An 11,209-nucleotide genomic window follows, 5' to 3' on the forward strand; every position below is an offset into this window, starting at 1 on the left:
ATACAACTGTGGTAAAAATCCGATTCCAATAAAGATAAAGTCACTGCATACGTGCACATAAAAATGTCACCCGATAGGAATCTTTTCAAATCGCCCTTAATCCGCCCGGTCCATATATATATGTATTATAGTGTCACACTATATTACATATAAATATATATGGACAGTCATTTGGAAAATCGTGCCAGGCCCCTGTGGTTCCGTCCGTTAAAATCATGTTGGTATCAAATCTCTATTTGGTATATAGATTCTCCATGGTCCCTGTAAGTGCACTATTAACAATAGTATCCGGTTAATAAACAAATAATCCTAGAGGGATCTTGGCGTCCGCCATCATTTTCCAAATTGAAAGTTTAATAAATTTATTTATTCTTATCATTTTTTCTGCCCTTTCCTGTTAATGCTTTATGGAGAATCTTTAAATCACTTGTTCTTTTTTATCAGTCCCAAAAGTGTCCCATGTTATCTCCAATTTTAACATAAACAACAAAGAGACCAAGGGAACTAAACATGTACTTCACTTAATGAAATATGAGGACTGGGTAAGTAAATCCTCAGAAAAAGTAATAACAAACCAAGACTGTTAAAATCCTAGATGGCCACCTGTCCGACTGTCCAGTCTGAAAATTGAAATGTGAAAGTAGCTCTAAAAATCTGACAAAGTGCTAGTTCTTGAGGAATAACTTTAGCAAATTTCAACTGTCATAATCCAAGATGGCCTCCTGTTGGTTATTTTGTTTTCCAGATAACTCACTAAACTGAACCCCTTGAACTAGCTATATAGATCAAGGAGAACCTACAAATTGAATTTGAAAAATATTCACTTAAAGCTTCCTTATAGGGTTGAATTTTCCCCTTGGTCCTTAGTTATGACTGTTGTATATGGTTATTTCAGATCTACTTAATGGACCCAATCATTTTTATACCATGGTGGGTGCCAGGATCATTCTAGGATCTCTTGTTCATTTCCCAAATTGATAATGAAAACAGCTCGTTTGACATTATGATCATTTTCTCCTATTAGCTAAGACATTTTCTGTGGCAGAATCTATATGATTATATCAATAAAATAAAAATCATCAACACAATATGTAAGCATTTTATTTTTTCATACAAAAAATATACATTGTACAAATTAAAAGTTGTTATATAATTTATTAAGTGTATCAACAACTTTTGTCATATTCACATCACATATCCGATCTATCTGGTGAATTCATCTGTCTCCATTTTCTAATTCTGACGAATTGACTTCTATGGAACTGCCATCTGCTGATAGCCTCCTCACTTTCTCTCCCTTCTCCGCTAATATTTCTTCTATGTTTCTGCAAAGATGAAAATGTATCACAGAATACATATATGTTGTATATATCACAGAGGAAGATTAACAGAAGTTTACTTGATCTCTAAATCTGGCATTAAATAAAAAAAAAAAAAAAGTATCTTCCTTATTTATCCATCTTCTGTAGTTCAAAAATATAATATTGAAAGATCCCAAACTTAAAACATGTATACATATATATTCAATATCACAGCCTGAGAGGAATAGGTAAAAATCCTCTTACATGTAATGCACGCGTTTAATTAGCCCGAGTTTTCTCTGGCCCTGTCACCATGTCTGGTGTAGGGCCAGAGCGCACTACTATATGAAAACGTGGAATTATCCGACACCGTTTGGTGTCGCTAAGAATTTGATGCAAAAACAATAAAATCGGGTGTGACATAACACCTACCTTACATATATGGATAAATGAGATATTTATGTACCCCAAAACACCCATTTAGTCTCATCTAGGTGTTTTATTTCGTCCGTACAGGCCCTCGCTTTACGCTAGTCAAAATTTCATACTGTTGACCCGCCATTTTGTAAGTGACAGTACGACTAACCACCCAAATCGGAACGCAATGGACCGAAAAGACCACATATCATTTATTGTGTTTTTCTTCTTACAAAGTTTAAATTATGAAAACTAAGTTGATTATTTCCCAAAAGATGTTATATTCCATTAAAAAAATCATTATTTATAAATTATAAGCGGTAAAATATATAAAAGTAAATGTTGTATTTTTTTTTCTTTTCGCTCCATCGCGCACAGATTAGGGTAATTAGGCGGACCGCGACCTACATAGTTAGCAATATGGCGTCGAGTCAAGTATGAAATTTTGACTAGCGTAAAGCGAGGGTCTATACGGACGGAATAAAACACCTATATGAGACTAAATGGGTGTTTTGGGGTACATAAATATCTCATTTATCCATATATGTAAGGAAGGTGTTATGTCACACCCGATTTTATTGTTTTTGCATCAAATTCTTAGCGACACCAAACGGTGTCGGATAATTCCACGTTTTCATATAGTAGTGCGCTCTGGCCCTACACCAGACATGGTGACAGGGCCAGAGAAAACTCGGGCTAGCGTTTAATGTATCAAAGACACGTGGGGTTGACATATATGTGCCAAGTCCCTGGGGTGGGTACTAACCTTTTACCAACATCCTGAAACCAGCCGAGGTTGTCAGCGAGTAAATGGTGATTGTTACATCCCGAACACGTCACGATGACAACTCCTTTCTGATATGAATGTTTTGAGAACGTGTGTTGCATTTTTGTACTACATACTTTACACGTATACTTTATTAGGAGTTTTCCTTGTATTTGTCCCAATGAAGATGTCCCTTTATCATGGAAAGATGTTTTTTCGTCTTTCCGGTACACACAGCTGGATGACAATCGTCTAATTTGTAGAGAGGTACATGGGTTTGCGTTAACACATCCACGAATGAGGTCTGTGTTCTGATGCAACTTACATAATTTGTTGAGTCTTTCCCTATAACACCCAGAAAGTGTGTTCAATGAGTTCGATAACAAATGTTTACCTCTATATACACGCGAATGTAACTGCGTGTCACCAGCATTATGTATGTGTCGTAAACACTGAAGCAATAATCGAGACATCACCACAACGATTGTTTTCTTTTTAACGGACACATGTGCTACTTCCGGTTCCGGTTGCTGTAATCGAAGATGGCTGCGCCCATGGCATCGCATATAAGGAGATTGACATATGCGAAACATCGTTATTTTCGTCTTCTAAACAGAGAACGATGCATCGTATTGCCAAAACATTTCAAAAGGAAATACGAGACGACGACAAACCAAGGTGACAAGGCATTACTATCATGTTTACACCACAGGAAGATATATGTTTGTTACACTGTTAACGTTACAGATTCAGAGATTGGGGAAATCTGACATTTTCAGCTACTCTAGCTAAACGTATAGCAGCACCTACTATTGATAGCTGGATTCAGCTACTTCAAAACAATTTACCTGTTGACGCATATTGACGTTGTTTGTTATGAAACCACAGCTCAGAACTCATGTATCTTTTGATGTGTTGATCAGTAGAAATGATACACGAGTCAAGTATCAGAAATTAATAGAGTAACTTAAAAAGTTACATCACCATGAATACATAGATAATGAATAAGTACCTGTATCACTCGCTCAATTTTACTTTATCCTATCAGATGTCCCCGTATCTCTCACAGGTACTTGTGAGAAAACAATCTGGTACCGTTATATATTCTGTAATATAATTTTAGGCATGGCCTATGTGAGAGCGCAGCAATCCCGGTGCCCATGGAATTCGAGAAACAAGCACACATAATCTAGTGTACTAGAATAGTAAATCCCACGTTACAAAATGAATATATTGCCAACAGATCTATACACTGGTTTGTAATAAAGTATATATCAACAAGAATTATGATTTAGATAACTTACTACAAAAACTAATCGTAGAATAAGTCTTAAAATAGACTGATTAAGCGATGACAAGGTGACGGGACAGCAGATCTCGCAGATGAGCAGCAGACGACAACAAAAAATTCGGAAGTCCTCTTTATTTTAGGTGCTATATTTGGTAAACTTGTATGCAACTCGAACGGACCGGAGCTGCACTCGTAAAACACCGGAAATATTTTCGTTGAAAATTATACCGTTACGTTTTGAATATAAAAAATTAAGAACTTGTTCATGATTAATTTTATTAACAAATTCTAACTAGTGTGAAGTCAAACATTTGCATATTTTTAAAATCTTGATATTTTGTAATCTCCCGAGAATGTGACTTTGAATACAGTCTTGCGCAACACTGGATCTTGTCGTGACTTCCTGTTTCCGGTTACTGAGAAAGTTTTTGAACTCTAAGTATATTGGGGGGGGGGAAAGGGGGGTTTCCGAGACATCTCTACCATTAAGTTCGCTACACGAACATGCTTCGCCCGTTCGAGCTGCGCTCTCTAATAACCATGTATGGACTCGGTTTTCTACTTCAAATTAAAGTTCAAATGGGTGTTGGCCGACTTTAACAATCTGAATAGACCCTGGTAAATACTAGAAGCCATATGCCGCTCAGTTAGAGAGAGTGATCGGTTGAGTATTTGACTACTAAGCCAGAGGTTCCGGGTTAAATCCTCAGGCATTGAAATATATTTAATTAATACTGACCTCTGTTACATGAAGCCTTTTTGAAGGTAATAAACTGTGAGAGAAGTGAAAGGAACAAAGGTTTTCCCAGGCCTAGGGATGTGACACTTAAGGTAGCCCGAATTTCCTCTGGCCCTGACACCTAGATATGGTGTCAGGGCCAGAGGAAACTCGGGCTACACTTAAGGCAGATCTTGAGGATAAGGAATAGTCATTATCTTAACCATTTTGATGTCTTATATTTGGGTCTTTATATTTTGTTTGTTTGCTTTTAGTTTTTATTTATTAGCTCATTGTTGTTCAGAACAATATCATTATTATAATTATGTAGGTGACTCTTGGGATGAGGAGGATTCAGAAAGCCTGCATCATGAGGATATCAACATGGAGAACTATCCCGGACATATCCCAACCTCAACTTTCCAGAAGGTTCTCCTCACTCTCGGATCTGCTGCAATGTGTTTGTACAACCCTTTACGTGATGGTCAGTGATAGTTCTGGCATCCTTACTACTATTGAAAGGACTTAGGCTATCTATGAACAAGTTTGTCCCATGACAGGACCACATCTAAGACAAAACAAAGAGTGGTTGGATAGTCAGAATTAGCTTTCAGAGTAGTAATTTTGATACAGTCTTCGTCACACTGTATACAAATCCAGACAAGATTACATTTTGCATGACAAATTATTGCTCAAAAACCATATTATTATATTTGAACATAGTACATGGAATTGTTCACTTTCATCACAGTAGACATACTAGGAAAACTAAATATCCAATTGCTCAATGTGTAGGGCAACTTATCATCAGGTTTAGGTAATATAGCACACTTAACTAATTAACTTTAGTTTTAGATAATAAGGCAAATACATTCTTGGTTTCCATTGTCCTCAAGAAGTGCTGTTGAGAAATAAATGCTTGATATGCTGGTGATCCAGTAAATGGTACGGTTTAGTTTTACGGCTTTACACAATTTGACAGCTTTACCAGAATTTGAATTGCATATTTTCATTGTAACAAACACAAAAAAAATATCAGCAAGAAAATATTAATTTTACCTTCCTGAAAATAATTTCAGTACTGTTTGGTTTTATTTGCAGACATGATAGCAACACTCGGTGAGGTGAGTGGTGCTTGGGCCATCAGGAGGATGAAAGAGAAGATGGAAGAAGATCCTGTTGGGAGGCTGATCCTTGAGTAGGTTTACACTGATTATACATGTAAAGTGTAATATAAACAATTGAACTCATATTAATTGTGCATGTTGGCCCAGCATGAGATGTGTGAGGGGGTCTTAGTGAGGGAGGAAACCACCAGAGTACCTGGGGAAAACCCAAGTGGTGGGCAGGTGACCCGTACCTCGTAACATCCTGTCAGTGAATCAAACCCTGGCCACCTAGTTAAAAGACCCAACCACCCAATACTGTATACTGATTATGCATGTATGTAGTTTGTGGGTAGTATCAAGATAGAGTGTCTGTACTGTACAATGTATAGATCTTCTGGATGGACCCTATTAGGAGTTTTTCTCTTAGAGAGAGTTTTAAATAATTTCAGGAGGAAGCCGTTTGGAATTTCATATTGAAGTAGCTATAGGTTAATGTACATATATATATAGATAATGATTAGACTTTTGTTGGTGAATGTTTTGGGACCCAATTGGGAGCTAATGCTGGATTAGATTTAAAATATGAGGTGGAGGGGGCATACAGTCACATTGTGAGACACCTCATACTGGCTAATCTAAATTAGAGAATTGATTTATTGTTGTTAATACATTATGCTTGGGTGCTATTAATAAATATAAAATTAATGATAATATCCAAATACTGTATCCTCAAAGAAATAAAAGTTTAGAAAATTAGTAGTGTTGTGAGCAGAGATCTGACTCAGACTTAGTGGTTTGTGTTGAAGGTGATGTGCGACTGTACCATAATCGGTGTAGTCTACACTTGGTCAAGCCTCAATATGGACGTGTTTATGTACTGTGCTGGAGTGGTTGTATACTACACTTTCCATTCCAGCATATTTTTACTGTTATGTCACCTTATGTACATAATGTACACAACATCTGAACTCTTTCCTAGGGAACAACCTGTCATCAACACTAACACTGTGTCTATAGAATACCTGGGTAGTCTTCCTGAGGGAACATTTGGAAAGGCGTACTGGAAATTCCTCAGTAAAAATGTACGTGAATTACTTTTTCTGCTAAACATTATTAAAGTCTGCATTAATGAGGTTAGTCTTTACACATGAATATTTTAATACATTTACTCATTGCTTAAAATGTGCATGTAAAATTTCATTTACTGAAAATGTAATTAATATGTTAAAGTGCCAAGTATTGTTATATTGTTTTAGTTGTCATTTGTTAAAAATAGTATTTTTACATTTAATGCAAATCCATAAGATTCTCATTAGGTATTGACATGAGCAATCTTTCAAACAATACCAACCCCAAATATCAAACTAGCATTCAATAGAATCTGTTTGGAAAATTCTTAAAGCCCATCCATCAAAATGTTTCTCCAATCTTGTTCTGGTGTGGGAAATATGTTGCAGCATTTAATTAGTTTTTCTACCAATGACTGTGAAAGGAGGCAGTGTAGTTTTATAGTAATTATATAAAATACTTTTATATGACTATTGGTGAAATTATGAGGTATTTTTAATTTGTCTGAAACCTCGAGGGACAGAATTTTTTTTTGCACACATTTGGAATGTTATTAATTTACATATGATATTAAAATGTATTCTTGAAGTATCTGTCAAGTTCATATGATCAAGCAAATACTGTGGATGACAAGACGGATGAAAATTTTTCCATTGGAAGCATGATGAAACTAAACAGTCAGATCCCAAAGGATTAAGCTTAAACCTGTTTTGTGTACATTCCATAGATAAATATTATTAAATGATTAATGTCCAAAATGCTCGTTATATGTTGTCAGCTTTCTCTTATCCCTTTGTTCGTTCTGGATAATGTGGTATTTTACTTTCAGTTTTCTTGAAAAAATGCATTGGATGGAATGGCCGTTTTTCATGACCTACTTCTCCATGTCTATTTTCAGGGATTCTCCCCAGATTCTCGTCAGCCTATTCAGTTTGTGGATGATCCAGACTTGAAGTATGTGATGTTGCGGTACAGACAAACCCATGACCTTTATCATGCTGTGCTGGGCATGAAGCCCAGCATGCTGGGCGAAGTTGCAGTCAAATGGGTGGAGGCCTTCCAGACAGGGACTTCCAATGTGTACCCTGGGTGCAGTGTTTGGTCCTCTTCGCCTTGGCCCTGTGTAAGTTCATTTTTATACCCTCTACAACCGACAGTTATGTGATTTGGAGAAAAATATGGTGTGGGAGGGGATGGGGGTCAGAGCTACTGAGGTCATGTATGTCCCATCTACACATGTTTCAGTTCAGTGTCATATAATGTGCTTTAAACTTCAGTTCACAAATTAAAACTATATTTTATGTAAAATGTTAAGTATGAATTTAAATATACCTGGAATGAGCTATTTCAGAGTTGCTAGGTCAGGGACACGGTTACTAGAAAATAGTCATTATGATTTGAATGCTCCAGTGGCTTCATGTAAAATTAATGAGTACAGATGTACTTATCTAAGATTTTTAGCCAGACTTATCTTGGTCCAGTGTCACTGGTACAAAATTTACTTAACAAATTTCACATTGGATTCGTTAAGATATATTTATTATTTTCAATTCATTATGATATTAAATTTCTTTTTTTTTAAGACACCAGAAAAGACATTTAGAAACTTATCTTCCCTGGGCCATTCGCACAGGAAGGGATGCAAAGTTCCTAATGGCCGTGTACTGGGAGAAGGAATGGGAGAAAGACTTGGATCAACTCAGGACGGAGCTCAACATAGTGCCACCTCCTGTTCTCAAATGACACTCTTATCTGTAGTGTGATGTTAATGACCTTTGTAGACTTCAAGGTCATTTAAGGCTGAATTATTTATTACAAGTCAGATGTCAACTGGATACCAGCATGCAAGCAGTGACATCAAATGTTGCCAATTTTATGATAAATTGATTATATTAATTGAACTTTGTTGAGTTGTATAATCGATTTTTTGTCGAGACACATATAAGCCAATCAGAGTTGAGAAAGTGTGCATTTCATGAATCCCTTAGTATTCAATTAAGTATAATAATGAAAGATAATCTCTCTGAAAAGTTTGGATTAGAACAAATATTGATATAATGGGTAAAAAGTCAAAAAGATTCAGTAACATTTCATACCTTGTGTGGAAAAAATAAAATTTTTATCAACAAGATGTATTGTGTTTATGTGTTAAGTTTGAAAATAAACAAATAAACAGTTTTTAGTATTTAAACTTATTTATATATGTTGTTGAGATTTATTTCCCTGATAATCATGGTGTTAATGGTTAATATCTCTTGTAACTTTTTAAAGTTTGGATCAGTCTCAAAACCAGTTATACCTGCATGCAAAATTTCTCCTATACTTTGAGAAATGTTGTAATAAGCATTAACCATATCTGTCAAGATTATTTTCTGATGTACTTTCTGTTGGAGAACTAGCAACATCAAATTTTTCAAAGGATGGTTCAAGACAATTGGAGGATGAGGCCAAATAAAAATTATGTGTTTGATGTTTTATCCTCGAGACAAATAGGATAGGTAGGTAGGAATTTTTTTAATTATTTTTTTTTACTAAGGTTATATAGAAGGGAAATTATGACATAAATAGTGCTTCTTTGATAACTGCAACTAGGTAGGCAGGAAACCTGAAACACAGCATTTCTTTTATTTGGCCTGAACAGATAGAGTGTACTTAATATTAAATGAACACAAAGAAATAACAAAACCAATGTATTCAGCAATAGACCAATTTATATGAATAGGCAAAATATTTTAAATACCATCTTTGAAGGTAAACATCAGACAAGAACAATGCATGTAAATGAACACCAATTAAAATGAATTAAAATATACATCACATCTACTTCCTGGTCTGTGACCAGGAAATTATCAATTAATTATTAATTACTATCTAATATTTAGTCTCAAAATGTATGGATAGAATTTGATCTTCATTTGATCATCAAATGCCAAAGTATGTCAACTCTGTTCTGTTTAATATATTTCTTTAAATATTTATCACTCATGGTATATAGTAGAACCCCACATAAACATACATCCAATGGAACCCCCCGCCCTCCCCCCAATTGTTTTAACACCACAAATAAATAAGTAAAAGAAAACAAATTGAAGTCAGTGGGTAGCCAGAAATACATATACATGTATATATATAAAATGTAACTAAATCTCTAAATATTCATCAATTCATCCCTTTCAGAAACAACAGAGAATACCCACACAATGATACAAATGTCTCTTCAATCAAGGTCTAAGAGCAAACACTACTAAACAACATATTATTCTGTGTATAATTAGGTTTTTTCATAAATAATAATAGAATTTATCATATATTTCCATATTAAACATTTGCCATGCAAATTATGTATAAACCAGATGTAAATGTGAACGGGATTGTTTATGGCATTGCATAGATACTATGTACAGTACATATATCTATAGAGAGATTCATTTCTGTATAAATGACATATGGTATCACAGAACTGATTAATAAATATAAGCACCCATTAAATGGACTAAAATAGGACTACAAAAACATTAACAAGAGACCATGGGCCTAACGGTCACCTGAGTTTGATATATTTTGGCAGATTTGATTCCTGTGACCTTGAATTTGAGATCAATGTCAGTCATCCCAGCATATGCTACAAGCCAAATATCATTTTACTATATGCTACAAGCCAAATATCATTTTACTAAGTTGGTTCTCAAGAAGAAGACTTTTAAAAGATTTTAGCATATTTGAGCTAGGTTGTCTTGAATGAAGCTCAAGGTCATCTGTTTGTGCCATTGAGTTTTTCGTTATACAAAGTTATCTGATGTTTTGAGCAGATATTGGTTATTGTCTCATATAGTTCGCATTTGGTAGTAACATATCAGGATTTTGTGAGAAAAGAATTTCTTTTGTGACAAAAGATAATGAAGCGACAACCAATTTGTGAGAAAAGAATTTTTTTTTTGTGACGTAAGACAATGAAGTGACAATCAACACCTTCTCACAAGAGCAACTAATACTTGTGCATAACCAATAGATTCAACATTAAAAGATTTCACACTTGACAGTAAACAAGAGTACACAAATGTAGAGGAAAAAAAGATGGTGTATTTGTACTTATTTCCAAGGCCCCATATAAGGTCTCTGCATGGGCCTATTGCTTAGTGAGAGCATTGAAAGATTTCAGCTTTTTTGACCCCTGTGACTTTGAATGTAAGTCAAGGCCATTCATTTGAACAATCTTGAGAGCCCTTCACTCAAGCATTCTATATGACCAATATGAGGTCTCTGAACTTCATGCTTAATGAGAAGAAGTTTTTGAAAGATTTAAGCATATTTGACCCGTGTGATCTCGAATGGAAGTCAAGTTCATCCATTTGAACAAACTTGGCAGCCCTTCATCCCAGCATGCTACAGAACATGTATCATGTTTCTAAGTTGGTTCTCAAGAAGAAAACTTTTAAAAGATTTTTGCATATTTGAGCCAGGTTGCCTTAAAAGAAGCTCAAGTTCATCTGTTTGTGCCATTGAGTTTTTGGCTATACAAAGTTATCTGCTTGCATATTG

General features: G+C 35.2%; 2 protein-coding genes across 2 annotated transcripts; one reads left to right on the top strand and one right to left on the bottom strand.

Moving 5' to 3' along the window:
- Window positions 1-1,081: 1,081 nt before the first annotated feature.
- LOC117321925 (DNL-type zinc finger protein-like) lies at window positions 1,082-2,997 on the bottom strand. The gene is made up of 2 exons (XM_033876557.1): window positions 2,485-2,997; window positions 1,082-1,325 (listed from the first exon to the last, which is right to left on the bottom strand). Exons 1-2 carry the CDS (start codon window positions 2,955-2,957, stop codon window positions 1,217-1,219), a joined length of 582 nt encoding a protein of 193 aa, XP_033732448.1. The 5' UTR covers window positions 2,958-2,997; the 3' UTR covers window positions 1,082-1,216.
- LOC117321924 (ubiquinone biosynthesis protein COQ4 homolog, mitochondrial-like) lies at window positions 2,965-8,848 on the top strand. The gene is given in 7 exon segments (XM_033876556.1): window positions 2,965-3,162; window positions 4,825-4,977; window positions 5,595-5,691; window positions 6,582-6,684; window positions 7,569-7,736; window positions 7,738-7,793; window positions 8,254-8,848. Coding segments are annotated over 7 exon segments (873 nt in total). The 5' UTR covers window positions 2,965-3,026; the 3' UTR covers window positions 8,414-8,848.
- Window positions 8,849-11,209: the final 2,361 nt, after the last annotated feature.

Source organism: Pecten maximus, chromosome 2 (assembly GCF_902652985.1).
Source record: "Pecten maximus chromosome 2, xPecMax1.1, whole genome shotgun sequence".
Classification (NCBI taxonomy): domain Eukaryota; kingdom Metazoa; phylum Mollusca; class Bivalvia; order Pectinida; family Pectinidae; genus Pecten; species Pecten maximus.

Coding starts and splice junctions, on each gene's coding strand:
- LOC117321925 (XM_033876557.1), bottom strand. CDS start 2,957: ATGTCTCGATTATTGCTTCAGTGTTTACGACACATACATAATGCTGGT. Junction 1,326..2,484: donor TTTCAGGATGTTGGTAAAAG/GTTAGTACCCAC, acceptor TCATCTTTGCAG/AAACATAGAAGAAATATTAG.